Source organism: Coturnix japonica, chromosome 5, assembly GCF_001577835.2.
Source record: "Coturnix japonica isolate 7356 chromosome 5, Coturnix japonica 2.1, whole genome shotgun sequence".
In the NCBI taxonomy this organism is placed as follows: domain Eukaryota; kingdom Metazoa; phylum Chordata; class Aves; order Galliformes; family Phasianidae; genus Coturnix; species Coturnix japonica.
The window spans coordinates 21644736-21664622 of record NC_029520.1 but is presented as its reverse complement, the minus strand read 5'-3'; the positions used below and the strand labels follow the sequence as shown (position 1 = coordinate 21664622).

General features: G+C 39.8%; 2 protein-coding genes across 2 annotated transcripts in view; one reads left to right on the top strand and one right to left on the bottom strand.

Annotated features, from left to right (window-relative positions):
* Positions 1 to 19887, top strand: part of LOC107314792 (transmembrane protein 263-like) — a 207392-nt gene continuing 187505 nt past the window's right edge. The window contains exons 1-2 of the mRNA XM_015864460.2: positions 1 to 117; positions 342 to 411. The gene's annotated coding sequence lies outside the window, so the exon portion shown is untranslated. The remainder of the gene's footprint in view (positions 118 to 341; positions 412 to 19887) is intronic.
* LOC107314720 (embryonic protein UVS.2-like) lies at positions 2210 to 14705 on the bottom strand. The gene is made up of 11 exons (XM_015864245.2): positions 13937 to 14705; positions 13760 to 13784; positions 13033 to 13170; positions 11611 to 11728; positions 11266 to 11444; positions 8570 to 8651; positions 7840 to 7967; positions 6141 to 6256; positions 5511 to 5736; positions 4291 to 4409; positions 2210 to 3738 (listed from the first exon to the last, which is right to left on the bottom strand). The coding sequence occupies exons 1-11, from the start codon at positions 14003 to 14005 to the stop codon at positions 3508 to 3510; spliced, it is 1431 nt and encodes a 476-aa protein (XP_015719731.1). The 5' UTR covers positions 14006 to 14705; the 3' UTR covers positions 2210 to 3507.

Genomic DNA, 19887 nt, shown 5'->3' with positions numbered 1-19887 from the left:
GCGCGCGGCCCGACGGGAGCGGGTACGGGGAGCGTCGTTTGAAACACGGGCGCTGTGACAGAAGCAGCGAACCGTCACCAAACTGGATCTGGAACCTGAGTTTCAGTTTTCGTCCAGGTGAGGAACCAGCTGTACGATCAGCGTGCCAAACTTGCCCTTATTTTCTGCCTTACTCTTGTTTTCTTGGTGCTGTAGCCTCAACTTATGTCAGGGAAATACACTTTAACAACAAAAACAAACCTAGGAGTGGTAGATTTTTGGGGTGTGTTTCTGTAGTGCTTGATTTCAGGCTGCTTTCGTCTCATAGAAGTGACTGGCAAATCTCTGTCCTGGTTTTACAGATTAAGAGAGCATGTTGCTCAAAGGCCCTGACTCACCTCCCAGATAGGAACCCTGACAGTCCCAAGGCAGGTAAGGTTGGGAATCTTGGACACAAACACTCCTCATCTCATTTCCACAAGCTCGTGGAAATGGCTGTTTGAGCACAGACCTGTTGTGTAACAGCTGCTTGTACATACACAGGAATACACCTATACATGTGTAATCGTTACTGCTGTTACTCTGATTTTTAAGATTAAATCCTTACATATTGGTTTTCCAGGCTGTATATAGTATGTGATGATCTCTGATTAGAGCCTCTCAAAATCAGTGCTCACATTTGAATCCTAAACCTGTGACCATGGTGTCCCTGGTGTCTGTTGTCTGGTGAATAGTAATTCATGTATCTCAGAAACTGAATGTTAATAGCAGGCCTCTACCTCATTATTATACATGGGCAATGCCCACTGTGGGCTGATAATTGTCTATTAGATGCACATCCTCTTCTGCTATGCAATTGAGCGTACCTAAAGCTCACAGCAGGTGTCTGAATTGTTTGAGTCCTCCATTTAATATTCACAGCTAATGGCAGGTGAAAATGAACAGTGGTTAGTATAAGAACGTTCTAGATGTTGCGTTTCCCTGTTTGTTGGGCTGCAAATTTATAGCAAAATAACAAATTTAACTGAAGTCTGCAAGCAGGAATTCAAAACACAGCTGGAGAAACATTGAAGCTTTTGATATCTGCAGAAGGGAGTGGGAGATAGTCTGGAACACACGTGGAATCTCCAGCAAACCTGCATGTTCATTAAGGAAAGCAGTTAACAAAGACCCCTAACATGACTGATGAAAGGTGGAAATGTTAGACTTCAAAAAGAAAAGCTCTTCCTATGAAAGAGAGAACTTATGAATAATGTATTTCAGAAAATGCATTCCTAAATGCAGCCTACATCAGTACTGTTGAATTTGTGCTTTCAAAACAAATGAGAGTGGAATTTTTATAGCCAGGCTTTCTGCCCCTTAGGGCTTATGACTTGCCTGCAAGAAGGGCTTGCTTACAAATAAAGCACCCTGGTTACGCCACATTCCCACATCTAAGCTTTCTATTTAATACTATATTCCCAGGGACTAGTTGCAAGACTAGAATTCCTGTATGCAGTAAATTACTGTTTCATGTGTTGTTCGTGTTTCTCTTTTGAATTTGTGAATGTTAAAACACTGAACCTAGGAAGCCTGATAATAGAGCCCCACATCTGGCCATGAAAAGAAAATCTGAAGTAGTACTTGGGTTACCATCAAAGCTGTCAGCACTGCATATTTAAACTAGGGACCCATTCAAGTTTGCACTGGCAGTTATTACTTTTTTCCTCCTTGGAAGTCAGACCCAGAGAGAAGAATTAGCATTTATACAGTCTGAAGTTTAGGGTCTCAGAACAGCCTTTTCCCCTCTTCCACAAACACACACAATCTGTTTTCCAGTTCTGTATGGATAACATAAATCCAGCAGGCTATGAGCCGTGCTGAACTGGAAGACATACATTTGTACATACATACATGTCATACAAAACGTTACTGTCTCTGAGGTTGGGTTCCTCCAGCTCTCATTAGCCCTTTGTGATCAACAGTTATTACCCTCCGTGAATGGGATTATACTTACAAAAACTTTGGAAGATCATGGAGTTTGCATCCTGAATGAGACCCAAAGTACTTAGGCACCCAGAGCCACGTTTGATGGGTTTTGCCTGCTGCAGCTTGTTAAAAACAGCACCAGTTTTCAGCAGACTAGTGCACCTTCTGGCTACAGTACAGGTGTAGCCCTCAGGTACTGCATCCAAATTACCTGCCACACTGAAAAAGGAGAATAGACCATATTCTACTATGTCAGCATTTCTCCATGCAGATACACAAACTGAAGAAAGCGTTTTATTAGTAAGATAAGGAGATAATACCACACAGGTACTGTCCCAGGCTTATGCCACAGACACCCAAGTGTCTCCTCCTCGCTTGATTTCCTCAATAGTTTGCATAGCCAGATCAGCTCATAAGAACTACAAGTATTTGTTGTCTGCTTTACATACAGTTTCCTTCCACGGTGCAGCCAGGCTCTAGACCTTTATGCCCACAGCTCATCAGATGTTCTTCTGAGGGTAAAAATTATCCAGTGCTTAAAAAGCAAAGCATTACAGATCATTAAAAAAGAAAAATCTGCATAATTCAAGATTTTCTTAGTTGTCTTCCTGGCACTGGGAAGAAACTGACATTTTCTGTGTGCTTTTCTTCACAAGGATACAGTTGCTGCAAGAAAATTTATTACATTTTATTGTATTCCAGCTTTGCAGTGGCATTTTACTTTAACTTGGTACATCAAGAATTAACAGAATGTTAATGTCCAGAACAGTGATTTTTTTTTTTTCCTCTTCTTCAGACTTATGAGAGGGAGGAGATGCCACTCTGAAGTCAAGATACTTCACACACCTAATGTAATGTTCTCTAAAGTTATTGGCTCTATTTCTATCCAGAGGGCTTTCCATTATGTTTTCAGGCCTCATTTTGAAGAAAACAAACAAGCAACAAACGAAAACCAAACATGGTAATATCCCAGTGAAAGATTTTGATACCTGACACAGGCCATAGCTTACTTGTACAAAGTGGCAGCAATATGTACTTCCCTCAATTCCTTCTCTCTCACTGCTGGTTCTTGCCATTCTTAAGTTTCTTCAGTCAAGTCTGCTCCCTGCTCTGTTTCTGCTTATGAAAGTAATGCAATTAGTTGAGTTGAAGTGCTGCACAGGAATGTTAACATGTATCTTCAGTGTGAAGTTGTCATTTCCAGGCTAACCACTGTGCTTGTACCCACTGTATAAGCAAGTGTGGTTTCAAAGCATAAACAAATGTGTCTGAAGGTTTTTCTATATGAATACTGGAATGCAGATTAGGGTTATATAGTAGTATTGTCAGAATACAGACTCCAGAATACAAGTTGCTCCATTGCAATACTCCAGAACTTTCATGGGTGGTTTCTAATGCTACAGGTAACAGAATTCTCTTACATTATTTGTTTTTCCACTGTATCTGACCAAGAAACACCAGCAATGGGATTACTGTAACAAAAAGCTTAGAGCCTCAGAAGCAGTGGCTAGTTGTTCTCATACTTTCATTCTGCATTTTCCAGTTCCCATCTGTATAGTGTTACCTATGAAATGTATAGCTCAGCTTGAATCCAGGCAACTCCCAAACTGTGTCACTGTGAAATTCAACCAGCACAAAGTTTGCAGTGGAAGTGAAGTCTGAAACCTTCATTGTCCCACAATAAGGGCCAGCTGCTGGTGACGTAGGTCGGCTTCCATCATGTATGAGCAAATAGTCATAGGTGCATCTGTCATTATCCTCCAGCTCAAAGAATATCATTTTAAGAGATACCTGAAGGAAACACAATGAAATTACAGTTTCTGGATTATATCCATTTCTGTTAGCCTTTGTATTTAGAAAGTACTTATTGTTTAAATCCTTTATGTACAAGCCCTGTGTAAATTCTGTATTCATCCCACATCCTGACCCTATGTTATAATACAAATCATTAATAGATTGTTTGCGTAGTTCATAAGCATTTGGTCTGAAAGGCGAAGCAAGAGATCAAGATCTATTTTGTATGCTTTAAATGTCTTTCTCAAGAAATACCAAACAACACCTGTGCAGTATTTCAGTTTTCTAATGGGAGCTCTTACCTAGGGATTATTATGAGCAAAGCCTACAAAGTACAAGCTGAACTCATAAAAGTTTCACATACGTGTGTTAAGATTTTCCCTTGATGATCACCTCAAATACCAAGAGCCAGCATAAGGTCTTAAACTGAATTTATGCGTTCAGATTTTCACTCTGAGAATGCCGTTACAGCTGTTATTTTACAAGGCAAAGAAAAATTGATTCCATTAGGGAACATCACTGCAACCAGTGAAAGAATCAGTCCTTTACCTTGTATCCTACTGGAGAGCTGATGACCCAGAAGCATGCCTGGTTTTTGGGGTATTTATTGGGGTAGTTTGGAGAGGTGATGACTCCACTGGGGTCTGTGAAAGTACCTCCACAATTCACTGAGTAGTAGAAAAAACAGAGAAAGGTTTATTAACAAGTATTTTGACAGTAGAAAGAAGCTTGCTTGTACTCTTCTGTATTCTTTCTTCAAGCCAGGAAAGGATGTGCTACAAAGAAAATATTTCAGCAGTGGATTTTCACTGCTTAGCATTTTTATCAGCAGCTGTACTAAAGGAACTGAAAACTTTGCTGCTAAAAAGAAAAACACCTTTGGAGGACAGGGAACAGATGAATCTAAAGCTATATTTGCCATATGTGTTACCACAATAACGTAGCATTCTTATGGAAATACCATACAGCACTTTCAGACAAGAATTAGATTAAGTATTAGAGATTGCATTACTGAGATAAATCTAATGCCATCTAGAAATTACTCCATCAAGCCCAATACAGGAAGAGTAAAACAGTGATATATTTTTAAGATGTCTTCAACTCACATTTTTAGAAGTTTGCAGTTTAAGCTGAAATAAGACAATAACCACTTATTTGTTCACTGCCTTTGGATTGAAAGCATCTTGCAGCACAACAGAATTTTCTGCAGCAGTCCACAAAGCATTCTGTATGCTTGTGAAACAGACTTTCAATAAGTAAATACAATAAGCACCGAGTTTCATGCAGCAGAACAGAAGTGTTGAATTCACGAAGTGTAAGTTACCCAAGGTTATTCTCTCCTGTTGCCTAAAGTGCCCTAAAACCCTTGATAACTTAAGAACCAGATCTTGGGTTTGCTTCTCTTTGGCATGTTTTCTCTCGGCATTTTGCAGTCTTTTTGTTCTTTGCTTGCACTGCTCATGTTAGTCACAGTCATTACATTGTTCTTATTTACATGAATTCTTTTAAAGATGTGAAGATGCCCAGCAGAGGCTCTGAGAAGAATGTTAATGGTTACACAGAATTACTAGTGTGAAACCCGTGCAACCTCCTGTTTTGCCTACTGCTAACCTTCAGCATCATCACTGCTCATCCTACCATGTTAGTAATGCCTATGGAGGTGCAGAGACGAACAGATAAACCTGCCCTGGATTATGCATTCAAAAACGTTCAGTTCCTCCACGCAACTACAATACTGTACTCCAAGCTCTTTTAAGGAGTGTTCATACCCCTGCTATAGGAGGATTTGAATCCTGTGGCTGTAACAGTCTCATCACTTGCAAACTCTACCAGCATTGTTGATCCCGAAGCGACGATGGAAGGCAGCGGCCCTTGCCCACAGTATTTGTCCAGCAAGACAGGAGAGTTCTTGCTGTTTCCACTGTAAACTTTCACATAGTCAGATGAACAGTCTGAGGAGGTTTGGAGATCAAAAGCCTCAAACTGCAGGAATACCTTGAGAAACAAGAAAACACATGTTGGATTTATTGCTACATACAGAGAGAAAGATTCAAATTACCTAAGTGTTATGAAGTGAACTAAGAATTTTTATTCATGTTACTATCCGTGTGTGACTGCAGTTTTACTGCCTGTATAAGAGGAGTATAGAATTCCAACTGGCATTGCTGCTGCTGTGCCCAATAACTGATGTTTAATTACTGCTTATCCTTAATAAAAAAACCACATGATCTTAACTGGATAAAACAGTTATATAGTAATGTTTTATGGTATTATCAGAAGCGTTATGAAAACTATTGAGACTTTCTTCTTATTCACCATATAACAGAATAAATGTCATAATGATAAAACAACGGGGTGTAGTCCTGATGCTGTGGTTCAGACTTTCTATTAAAAATTACCTTATTCCGACGGATGCGGATCAACCACAGGCAGTTGCTATTGTTCGGATATGGGGATGGGTAATTGACAGAGGAGAATGAGCCTTTGGTTTTTGGCAATACAGAGCTACAGCAATCTGAAGGGAAGAACCAAACAGTGCTGAAGAGAATGAGAACTACACAAATCTTTCAGCAATTCCAGACAATTCCCTCCAACCATTATGATCAGTCAAGCTTGTAAAACAAATTACGTTCTACACTTGTGTTGATGTTCCTGGTGTAAAAGTATTCAAAACCATTACCAAATTAGATCTACTTATAAGAGTACTTGCTGCTTCATCTACAAATTTGATTATTTTTAAACAGTAGGACTTCACCCACTTATTTCAGTTTACTGAAAAAGATCTGGATCTTTCATTAACTTGCTTAACCTTGATCAATAGCAGTTCCAATGACGTTAGTACATAAATTCCCATCAGCAAATGTATGTGCATTCTTAGATGCATGCAGAGTAAAACTTAAAAGCATTCTGTCAAAGAATGGGATTGGCCCTGAGGAAAATTAACACAGCACTGAAGTCAGGTTATTAAGGTGGGGACTGGTATACAATGTATGATCTCATGTATGTTAGTTTTTCTCTCACTCCTTGCTTTCGCCAAGAGAACTGGACCTTTTGTCCTTTTTTGTGTCTGATGGGGTCTGTGTCAGGTCTGTGTTTTTGGTGTACAAATCTAATTAGATAATTACATAAAAATACTATTGGAGTGTGATTCACACCCAGCCCAAGAACACTGTTAAATAGTTTTTGTAGTTATCTTTGGGACTGTGACAGATGCAATTAAATTGAAAACATGTCTTATTTGCAGTTCAACTGAAGAGTCATTGCTGGTAGGTTCCTCTGTACCTACATACACAAGTGAAGAAATGCTGATTCTTTTTGGTTACTGATGACTCTTTAACTGAATTACTCAAACAATTTCAAGCAGAATTTGGCACTAACTGTAGTCATGTTTCTTACTCTTTCTGTGGAAACTGAGTAACATATCTGAAAAGTCAAATACTTTATAGATCAATTAGCCTATGTACTGGGAGTCAGCACAAAAACTGCACATGGCAGGAGCAAGTCTGGTGTCTTACTTACACTCTTTCGTGCCTCTCAGCTGAAGAGTTTCTGCTTTGGAGGAATGTTAAGTATTTCTAGACTTCAGATACCACAGCAATGAGTAAGAAGTTGATGTGGGCAAGGAGGTAGATAACTGAACATGAAGGTAAGGGAATTCCTCTCAAAGATGTTCTATTAAGCCTAAGTGATACCCATACTTACAGCCCCACAGTCATTTTTTAAGTGAAAGAAATCGGAAACCCGCTGGTACTACTTCAGAATGAACACTCTAATTGTGGCTGTGGATTGCTCATACGCTTTCCAGCCTTCAGAGCTTTCCTAAAATAAGGAATTCATAGAAGCACTACCATGATTGCTTGCAGATTTTGCTTATGTCAGAGGGCAGGGAATAGGTCAGCATTACTCAATGACAGCATACTACTGAAAGCAAAGTGTCCTTCCCGAGAAGACTGCAGCTTGGCACAGGGACAGTTCTGATCCACATACATAGCAACCCTCTTGTAGAGCTGGGGAGAGATGGGTGGTGGGCTGAGTTCCTCTGGGGATGACTGGCAATGGTTGCAATAAAAATTGAGCTGGCTATCTTACTGCACTTACTGCACTTGTAGAGCTTGTTGATTTTAGCTACATCCAAGTTACTCAGCCCATCTCTCTGCCCAATGGGCACCAAAGGGTTAGGAACTGGTACAATAGTTGGTTTCCCAGGAGTGCTGGAGAAATCATACCTGTAGAAATAAGGAAGTCATATTTCTAAATCATTTCTATTAAGTATGAACTTAATCATACTTGCGTGCCTCATAATTTTTATTTCACTGTATTGTTTAGAAGTTGTTTCATGCTAACAGAAATAAAGGAGATGGTACATGATGTAAGCTTGTATGTTATGAACTAGAATGATGGTAATAGTCCTGGATAAATACTTTTCACGAGACAGAGTACATTTTAATGATGTTAAAAAAAAAATCCATCTTCTCTCTGCACCCAAATAGTGTTGTCTAAAATGAATGCAGTAGTAACTAGTAACTGCCCAGCATGGACTACCAAACTGTTTTAGCTCAGTGACTCAGTCTTTGGAACACACCCACATCTAAGGCCTCTAGTAAGAGACATGAGGAGTACAGTGACAGAAAGCATCATCCTATGTTTTTTTCCTTGCATCAATATCAATTCTGTTTTCCAAGCATACTGCTGACAAAGCATACTCACTCTTATTACAGCCATTAACTCAATTGTAAGCTAACAGCAAAAAGAACCATTCCCTGCACAGAATGATTTCTTCTCCCTAGATCTGAGTAGATCCCATGAAAGCACACATTGGAAAACTCACGCTCCGTAGTGCATCACAGAAGAGTAGTCATAAGGAAGGCCCAGATTTTTGGAGTTCACTTTTCCAAAGTTTCCTTGTTCTCCTGTAAGGCAGAGCAACCTTTCATTTAGAGAAGTATTATTGCTATCAGACACTGCCTGCTATTGACACTGTCATAATCCTAATAAAAATAAATTGGTGTACAAATCATGAAGTCCTTGCACACTTGAACATCAGAAAGTTTTGGTTGTTTTGGGAGATCCATGGGAGCTTTTTCCCACTGAACCTAGTAGGTTTTAGAATATAAACTGAGGAAAACAAGAAAATGTTTCAATGTAGTCCATGATTCTACTTCCATTCTTCAAGAAGATATATTTGTAAATGGAGGTGGAGAGACAAATACATTTCAGTACATTATAATGGACATTAGAAGCATCCAGCTTATGTTCCAAGAGCTGTGTTCACACCTTCACAGAGAAAGCTGTCTAGCTATCTAGATCAACAAGTTAGATGTGTATATGACTGATTCACCAAGCTGTCTTCCTGAGCCTTTCCACTGTGCATCTGCGATGAACTGCTAATACAGGGGTATAAGACCTCATGAGAAAGATACTAGGTTTATCTGTTACTCACACCAAAGTTATCAGCTATATTCTGGCTTTGTCTCTGATCAAATCCGTCAGCAATGGCTACAGTCAAATGATATAACTTACTTGAAGAATGGACACCCACTAAAACCAATCAGAAACAATCTGTCCAAATACAACTGCTGATAATTTTTCCCTCAGCACAGCTGCTGAGCACCTCCCCACTTCATCTGTTTAATCTTAAACTCCTGTAATAAAGAATCATTTTGATAAGGGACTGGTGACCAATAGCGTGCGTTCTCTGAGGCACAGCTGGAGGGAGTTCCATTCCATTTTAATATGAATGCACCTATTTCTCTCCATTGCCTAGAGGGCTTTTGAATTGCATCCTGATCCTCTTGTCCATTAGAGGTGAGCAGTGTCAGAGCAGAGCTGAATGCAGTCAGCATTGCCCTGAAGCTAACATCCTGACCACTGAGCACTCCTTAGTTTATTATCTGTACCTCTGTTATTGTAACCAGGGGGTTGTAAACAACAAGCCATCTGGACAAGAGTTCAATGCTGGAAACTTATCAGAAGATTCTCCTGACTATCTGACTCTTGAGTTCACTCAACTTGGCTGGCAAACTTGCAATCAGAGCCAGTCTCTTCCCGTAATATCCATCTGTGTTGGTCCCAGTGAGGGCTAAGAAATGCAAAGAGAAACTTCTAAATTATGCAAGGTATGGGAATGAACGTTATTTTGGAGATTTTTGTAGCTCAAAAAACTGCGTGAAAGCTCAAACTGGTTCTCATTAGCATTGGCTTTCCCTGCTCATTACCTTTTTATCTCAATTCCTCTTATCTCCTGTACTGACTTAAAGAATTGTCAGTAACTTCACAGCTTCTTTTGAGTTAACAAACTGAGAAGAGAGCATTTCAAAGGTAGTGAAATGTTGCAGCATGTGGCTACTGTTTGGCATATAGATACTGCATTGAACTCCTGTCTTTAATAGAGGAGTTACAGTAGCCTGGCTGGATAAAGGCATTGCCAACAAACTGCTGCCTTGTAACATGCTGGAGAGCTAAGAGCTACCCAGGCATGGGGACTTAACCCATTGTCTCCACTAAAAAAATAAAATGAAAACCTTCCAGAATCCAAGTGCAGTGACTCAGAAGAGTGAAAAGGAAGCTCTGAGTACAGTTTTGTTCCCAAGAATTTTGGGAAAAACAAGTAGAGATTCAAGTAGTGGACAGTAAACAATCAGGCTATACTGTCAAAACAAAGGATTTGGATAGCCTCCAAGGTAAACTGAGGGGGGTAAAAACAAACCCCAAACATCCATAGTTATGCAGTCCTGGCAAGGGAAAAGCAGATTATGTGGGAAAACTGGGGGCCTACAGAATGTCTTGAGCTCTGTTTCTATACCACTGAAGTCATGAGGATCTCCACCATCAGCCCTGTTAGCCACATTGTTTTGTTGTTTTTCTATAAACAGATGATGCACACTAACAGCATTCATAAACACAGATATCTTTTCAGTTCATTCCCCCTCACGTCTTTGCCTCTCCCTTCCCCTCTCCCCCCTCCCCTTGTTGCATAGTCTAGTCTTCCTTCCACTTCCCCTGGTCAGCTCAGACCATAGACAAAGAGCATAAGAGCATCAGAGAAAGCACTACTAAAAAGTAGTTCAGGAATATCCTTTAAGAAATCCTGTTAAAAAAACATCACGATCTAACTGGATGATATATTCCACTGCATTACCATCTTTGTTTCCAGAAGCGTTTTCCTAATGTGACCTCAGTTCAAGTGATGGTAACTGCTTGCTGCTTGTGCTGCCCACCTCAGAAAGCAAATGATTCCTTTTCTTTTTGCAGCATTTCATGATTCTTATGATCTTGGTCTTGTGAGTAGAAGACACATCTGGGCTCAGAATGGCAATCACAACAAGTATGTAGAACTACTTTTTGGCTGCATTTGCTGCAGAGTACCGAACTCACATTGAACAAGAAATCCCACCACAGCGCATGCGCCTCTGTGGCTATTCAGCCAGGTGTTAATGATGATGATTATGTGCACTGCTGTTCTCAGAAGAAATATTCACCTACATCTCACAACATTTGTTTTCTTTTAACACTGAGGGGGCTTACCTGCCATAATGTGTTCCCACATAATTTTGACAAACTTGTCCCGATCACTTCGTGCCTGTTCATGGATGAAACCCAGCGCATGGTTCATTTCATGCTGAATTGCTCCTTTATCCATGCAGCCATTTTTCACCAGGCCTACTGCTTGACGACCTCCAATTTTTCCAAAGTAAGACCAGCAGCTAAGAAAAACCAATGGATAACAAAAATGGTTGCATTCAGCAAATACAAAGAAATACATATACTGAATACACCACCCTGGGCCTCCAGATATACAGCCAGACCAAAATAGAAAAGAAACTGAAAGACATTTTGTATACTTACAGGCGCAGGAGACAGGGAGCTTACCTCTGTCCACGTTCCACATACACATAGTCAGTTTCTGTAGTGCGATTTACAAACTTGACACAGGTCAATGTGGAGACCTCTTGTAGAGCATCAGCAATCCAAGACCTCTCTGCCAACGCTAAGATGAGAAAGGGGCCAGAAGTTTTACTCGCTTAGCTATTCAAACGTAAGTTTCAACCACAGAATATGTTCCTGTAGATCTCTACAGCACTCTTTACCTATTTATCCTGCAAGTGTAATGAAGAAAGGCACAGAGCCTTCAGAGATCAAGTTGATCAGATTTTGAAGGAATATGGAATAATTACAGCTAGTCCATGTGCATTCTGCAGGAGGTAGCTGATGAAAAGCAAAAGACTGGCATTGTTTCCTCCATTTAGGCAGAACATAAAAAAATAAACAGTTTGAGGTATAAATAATTGGATTAAAATATCCCAAATAAACCATCTGACCCTAATTAAGTTCAGAAAAAAAAACAGCTTGTTTATCAGAGGTGATGAATGTCTGCCACACACCCCTTGAAACCATTTGAGACATCCAGTGTTAGGAAGCTCAGAAACTCAGTGTTTCTGTTCAGGTACCAAATATAGATTGGAGTGTTTATCTGCTCCTGAACATTTTAGCCTATTTTGGCTTCCTCAATTATGAGTCATCTACAGTTATCTTTCATATCAATTTCCTCATCTTTAAAGTTTGGAGAGAGCAAGGCAGAGAGAATAACCCCTACCTAACCACGACAATTAGATACATTCTAAAACACATGGGCAGAGAAGCAATTAAGACACAAAGGCACAAAGATTTCCTTTTCTCAGGAATGGGAATTGGGTCCAGGCTGCATTTTGCTTCAGTTTCAGCTTCCCTTTAAGGTATTTCAGGAAGAGTCTCCAGGAAAGCCTGACATCAGGGAAGCCAAAATAAGGGAGAGATGGAAGACCTACACAGCTCATAAGATGCCTTCCGGAACAAAGCTCTCCAGATGAAGGCCCTGCAGCCTTTTCCACTGGACGAATCTATTTATGACATATTTGCAAGAAAGTCAGTGTCTAAAAAAAAATTGCTTCTAGTGGTAATTATGACAAATACTTTCCTAGTGTGGATAAATTATGTATTTTTTTCTTCTTTACTTGCTAAATATCAAAGTGCATAGTAGCTAGCAGAAATGAACTGTTATTTGCAATTAAAATTAATTAACTGGTATTTATATAACAAGTACTGCTTGATTTAACACATTTTAGTGTTTATGCCTAGAATATTTGGAGTCTTAGCCAAAGTGCCGTAGGGCCAAGAGATTAGCAGAAGAGACACGCTGATAAGCTCTCATTTGGACTCAGAGTCCATCTGATGCATGGCACAATACCATAAAATGCAAGAATGAGGACTAAAGAATCAATGCTAGCCTAACAGTGTCCATTTGTATACACTTACAGAAATCAGACGAGATGCTAACTGGAACTTTGACTAGTCCATCCTGTGACTTGGGCCATAAACAGCTCTCACAATTGATTGCACTGCGTTGTCCTCTTCTCAGGAGAATGTCTCCTTCATGCACAGCTATTTCACTGTCTGGCAGATGAAGAAAATGAACATTCAAGGCACTGAGAGGTCAAAGAGAAGTACAAAATGGAGATGAGAGTGATAGACTAACCAAACTTTTGTACCTTTGGAAATTGTTTCCAAACAACGTGACAAAAGATAAGTGAATTCAGTTTGAGTGAATCTAGTATACATAGTATGCGAAGACTGGTCAGGCTTGCTTTTCCTTGCCATATATTTATCACAAGCTGTAGCTACTGGTTATGATGTCAAAAACATATAATAGTTTGGGGTACAGCAGAGATGGAATTGACTCACATCACACAGGGAAGAAATCAAAGTCAAACATATACTCATTTGTTGAGGGCAAATGTGGAAAAGAACATTCAAAATAATTACTCAGTAGTAGTTCTTAGTTTCTTTTATTGCAACAGCATAAATAATCAAACCATAATCAAACTGAATGTAACTTTAAAACACATCTGAATTTCATGGATTATCTTCCGTGGATGTACTAAACATTTACAAGAAGAAAAATGTACCAAATATGGTAGTATTGAGAAGCAACCCCCCACCCGAAATTCGCAGTTATTTATAGAATAGTTGCAGTCAGACTCACCTAAGTCACTGTTTCTTGTAGCTATCTGGAAAAAAAGTATATATTTTTATGCACACTTAGCTCAACAGTGGAAAAATTCTATTATGTAGAATTATGGCAGTTTATAAATAATTTTAAGAGTCAGAGCAACACAGCAACAGCAATATGAAGTCTCAGCATCTCAGAGCAGCAACACACCTGGACAGGTTTACTTAGAACAAAGCTATAGAGAAATGCAAATTGAGTTGGCAGAAGAAAGCACTTCATCTTCAAGTTTCTGAGATGATCTTCTCTGCTCTGCAGCTCAGCTCTCAAAGCCGTGGCTAGCTTACTTGGGACAAGCTTTATGGGAAAGCTGCCGTTAACAAGTGCAACAGAATTAGATAACTAGTAGTAGTTTCACAAAATAAACAAGCTGCAGGACCTCAAGAGAATTGTCAGGCTCTTATTTCTTATTTATCTTCAGAGAAAACAGAGGAAGTGGAGCAATAGGAAAGAAAATCCAGCAACCTTGAAGTGACTCATCTTTAAGAGCCCATGAACTGCTGCAAATTCCCTCACTGCTGACCCAGGGACAGGATATCTGGTAGTAGTCTGTTTACAGCAAAACTCAATGTCAAAGAACTCTTTGATCCATCTGTACTGACCACCTGTCCTAGAAACAGCTTTGCACACTGCCAGGAGCCACCCTACTCTGCAGAGCCCAGCCCTCAGCTGGATACTGCTGGCCCAGAGCAATGGAAATGTGTTGGAAATAGAAGCTGACCATTGTTTCCCTCTGCCTCCCCCCTGTCACCCTATTATGCAATATTACATCATCACTGGGGGCGACTGTATCATTTATAAAACCATGAGCTCCCTGACTTTTGGCTTCCCATCTCTGGGATGCCTTTCTTCATTTGATGTCCATGAACAGAAACAAGCCCAAAGAGATGCACTGCACTGAATCCTAGAAAACCCACAACATAAGAGCAAGCTGCACAATGGAGATGCTTGCACTGAGGCCATGTGAGAACAGTCACAGGCCTGCTCCAAGTTTCAGTGTCTGTGCAAATATCCAGAGATAGAGAAATGCCTAAGGACATTCAGAACATTAGGAAGCAAACAAGATATATGTATGAATTTTGTTTTTGCAGGCATTTTCTAGAAATCTATAGGGTTCACAGCAGAAACTGGTGGAGAGAACCTTCTAAGTATTTCACTACAAAGGTTTTAACTGGCATTGAAGTTTTGCTATGAATACTTTCATTTAACCACACTGATAGCTAACCCCTAAACTTTCTAAAGCATTGTACGTTTCTGTGACATCCAGAATTCATTTAGTTATCATTTTCTTGTAGGTTATACTCCCATAACAAGTATAAAGGATTCTTTTTGCCCTTGGTGGATAATAGGATGAAATTCAGAAGTCCTCATTAGTTAGTTATGCTGCTAACCAGAGGCCCTCCTGTACAGTTCTGAGCAACCTCAATGTCTACTGAGGAACCAGGTACAAAAGAGGCAGGGGGAATCACAGGAGCACTCTGCTACACATCACAGAATGATCAAGGAGAGAGCAAAAGTTATTAGACAATAAAAGCAAGAGAAAAAAAACAGATCACTGTGCAGAGCCTGGAGCTGGGTCACTCTGGGTGAGAATCCATAGGGCTAGAAAAGATCTTTGAAGTTCTGCAATGCAGTTTTGCATATCCATTCCAGGCAAAGCTGTAATGCCTTACTGTCTCCAGTTGCAGTCTACAGACAGGAGTAACTCCTGAGTCAGGAGAGTTACTGCTGCTTAATTCATTTTCTTGACTGTCAGAAAGAATTAGGTATTTTTCAGGTTTCAGATCACCTGCTAACTTCACACATTGTCAGCAGTTATTTTGTAGATACAAAAGATTTTCAGTACTGCTTGCTTACACTATCTAACTTTTTGCTTGCTTTGACATAGTAGAATCTTCAGGTGTTGGGCTCGTTATCTCTCCAAACAATTTGATTACACACCTGTAATCTGTGCCCTTTCTCCTGTGTGCCCTTCCTCTTATACCATCTAAGGACTTTTGTCCTTAGCCATGCTGTTCTTGAGCTGCCAGATATTTTATGCTGGTTTTAATAATATATGTTTATGACATTCTTAGTGATGTTTATTTAGTTTCAATTTCATCCCACAGCAAAGAATGAGCAATGAACCAGGTGGGTCAGACTGATCTCTATCTTCCCTGCTCCTGAAAAATCTGATCAGAAAACCAATCTGATCTAAAACCATAAACATCATCCTGACACTTCATTTTGTTCGAAGTTGTTCTGATACGTAACAGAAGTACTATGCTGCTCTCTAGTGGTTTGCCGTTGAAGTAAGTGGGACATTTTACAGGAAAAAAACAGGAGGAACTTCCCATCACAATTCAACCTGCTCACTCCTTTTTCTCCTGCTTATGCAGCATAAAGCAGTAGCTGCTTACTGCAGAAAACACCTGGAAACATAAGTACCTTACCTGTTCTACAATCTATACCAACAAGCGACCACCAGTTTTGGCCCTGAATACCTCAAAATTTTGCTCTGGTAACTGCAGCTTTTGACTTTGACACTCATCCTCTTCAGATTCACACACTGATTCAATTAGCAGCTCTCAGATGCTCTGGCAGTCTAATAGGAAAGCAAACCAATAAGCCCTCCTGGAATCAATTGTACAGTATATCTGGTGGATCTCAAGTTCTCTTCTGACTGCAGCAAGCTCCGCCTTAACATCATGAGCTCCACATTTCAACTTACCCATGTGGTTCCCTCACAGACCTTGAATACAAACCAAAGCATCTTGGCCAGGAGAGAACAGCAGAAGGGCTGCCCCACAGGGAGAACTCACTAGGATCTGTACCCCAGCACATTTCACTAAACATAATGTAGTCCCACAATATCTAAGAACTACAGGAGTGGGCAACCCACAAACAAGGCCAAACAAGACAAGGCACTGAATTGCACACAGAGCTTACCAACAGAGATAAGGCTAGGAACAAAAACACACAGAACTGAGTTCCAGGAAGGAAACTAAACCAGACAAGGCAGCCTAAGCAGAGTGAGTGCCCAGGACAGAACTATTGGAGCCATCCAGCTCTGACAGTTATGTGTTGCAACAGCCTTCCATGTTTCCTTTAGCCCTAGTGTGGTCTGCCCAGAGAACACAGCTGCAGGCTGGATAACCACATCCTTGGGGTCACCCTGTAGATCATCACCCAATTCTTCAGTGGCCTCTCAAACAATTATATTTTAGAATAGCTGTGAAAGCCATGTTGACTCAGCCTTGACATATGACATTTATCCCTGAGTCTAGTGCTTCTATTTTTACTATATATTTCTTCTAACCATGGGTATGAAAGAAACACAATCACTCATCCTGGATCCTGTCAATGTTCGATTGCACTTTCCCACAGCTCAGGCACAGCAGTGATTTAAGCTGCAGTTACCCTCATTTGGCAGCTGAGCGGTTTCATACGTGAGCTGCCTTGGAACTCCTGCATGAGCATCATCTGCTCCTGGCAAGTCATTACTCTTCATTGCACTGATTTGTGCTAAAATCTTTTCTTCTGAGTACAGATATATTTTTTTTATGAAGCATTCTTCCTGAATCTGAGATTTCTGCACATTCAATCTCCGTAAGGAATGATCCGGTCAGTAACTTTCCTGCCCTGCTCTGTCAACCTCGGGAATGCACAGCTTTTGTGCAGTAACCTTATCTTCCCTGAGGGCCTGTTTTATGTTTTGATTACCTACTGACAATGCTATCATTTAAATATATTTATACATATATATACATAGCAAATTATTACATTTTTTACGTGTGTTGTATGTTTTCATATGTCAGAATGCATTTCAGCATTCAGATATGACTTCTACTCTTTTTATTTCTACTGTTTCCCATGTCTGAGTGTGATTGTTGCCTTCTACAGTGTATAGCATACACACATTATATTTCTACCTCTGGTACATCATTTTCATGCCACTTCTAAACTTTCATCCATTAGCTGCTTGTTTTATCTAACTTCTTGGTTTTTGTAAATTTTCCTTTTTAACACCTCACATTAATACTGAGCATTTTTCATCTCTTTCTGTACAATGAGAAGCATAAAACAACTACGTCTCTGGAGTGGCTTTTGAAGAAAGAAACATTAACTCTTGCTAAGAAATAAAGCTAATCCCATATTTAATTGTAGCAGAAATGCTAAGTTATGGCCTGAAGCAGTGATTGAGCACTTGGTGGGAGGCAGGACCAACCCAGGGGTACACAGGTGCATGCAATGCTCTTGAGTGACTGGAAGGGCTGGAGCCAGGATCCACCCCTTCCCAGACCTCATTAAAGGTCTGGCAGTGGAGGTGAGGGTGTTTTGCTGGAGATCCTTGTGTATCTGAGGTCTTCTGAAGGTAGGTGTCTTTTCCTTTTTTCCATGTTTATGCTGTTGTATTTGAGCAAATTCTTGTTGCTTGCTGGGACGTTGCTATTCTGTTGTCATTGCTGCATTTTTTTAACTGATTTTAGGTAAAATTTCTTAATGAGTAAGCATTGAGCAATTGAGTATTTTCTTCGTAAATCCATTAAGTTGAAGATTTGAAGGTGGAATAGCATGTTTTGTAGAGGTCCTATGTAGTTTGGAAATATGTGATGAAGATGGGCTATAAATGACACAAGGTGTTCAAACAGGTAATAAGAGTTGCTATTTTCTTTGTGGATTCTATCTGCAGTATTTTGAAGGTATTTTGAAGTGCTCTTCTGAAAAATGGGATGTCTAGTTGCTCTTCATAACTACAGAAATTCAGATGCTGACTTGTGTAAAAGCTCCAAGGTTGTTCCTTAATGGAATATAAACTGTGTAGAAGCTAAGAGTTCTATATTCCTTCCCACTATGGAAGGAGGAATATTTGCTTTCCTTGCAAGTAGTATTTGGTAAAGGAGCTGAGCATCTGGTCTTCATATGCTCTCTTACACAGGTTTATGAGGCAGTTGAGTACTATTAATGCTCTAGGTTAGGAACCAAGTATGTAATTAATGTCAGGTGGTCAGAGCTGACGGTTAAAAAAAAAACAACCTTCTTGCAGATTTAGGATTCGAAACAGATGTTTCAGTTCTCAGAAGTGTTTATTACCTGTGGCTCTTGGAAAGCTTGAACATTCAGTTCTGAAAGTTTTATCTGAAGGTGAGGTGACAAATGCTTGATAGGTAGAGTCTTTTCAGTGTTTCTGTGGCTCATTTCTATACTTTATTTGAAGAAGTGCTTTGCCTCAAATCCTGAGTGCTGTAGGTAGCAGTTCCTGTGGTTCTGGAGCATATAGTTTATAGTGGGGAAACTGGGTATTTTGTATTTTGAGAGAGGAGGTGGTTATCTTAACATCATAAACAGTTACCGTCTTAGTGCTGAAGACTTTCAGTGCCAAACTATAGTGTGTACAGTGATGCCTATTAACACAAAACAAGCACAGTGAGTGTATGATGTTCTAAGTGTATATTATTGAAAAACCTAGAAAGGATCTTCTAGACTGAGTCTAGTTACAGCTGGCCTGTGTGCTATTATCCCATTAGAAGAATGGGACAGTCAGAGGCAGTATTCATAAACATAGGAAAATGGTGATTTTTTTTCCTTTACAAAAGCATGGGAGAGACTTCTAGGGCAATGTGGTTATATGAGCTCCCTCTGTTTTCTGATGTTTTTAATGTTTTGAGTCATTGATGCTGTGCATGGTGATGTGTTAAGAGGCCTTCTTGAAAAGCACATATATGAGGTATTAATTTAAGATCTCTTTCAAAATGTGAAGCATACAGTTAGAAAGTATTTCAAACATAGAACTGTTAATGTTAGCTAGCAGTAACTTATAGGAGAGAAGGCAATATATTCAGTAATCTAGGGTTTCTTCTGTCTTTCTCAACTGAAAAATGTTTTTCTACAGGTTTGTTTGTTTTTGAAAGTTGATTGTCTTGCATAGTACTTGTACAGGAGATATGAATATTACCCTGATGTGCCATATTATACACATGATCCTTTGCTGTGAGTCAGGGATGAAATGGGATTGCAGTCATAACAAGGGTTACATAGCATATCATCCCCTGGGAAGTGTTATCACCTATGCTGTCTGCAACTTCAGTTGCTTCTTCTTTATAGTTGTGAATATTCCAGAATTT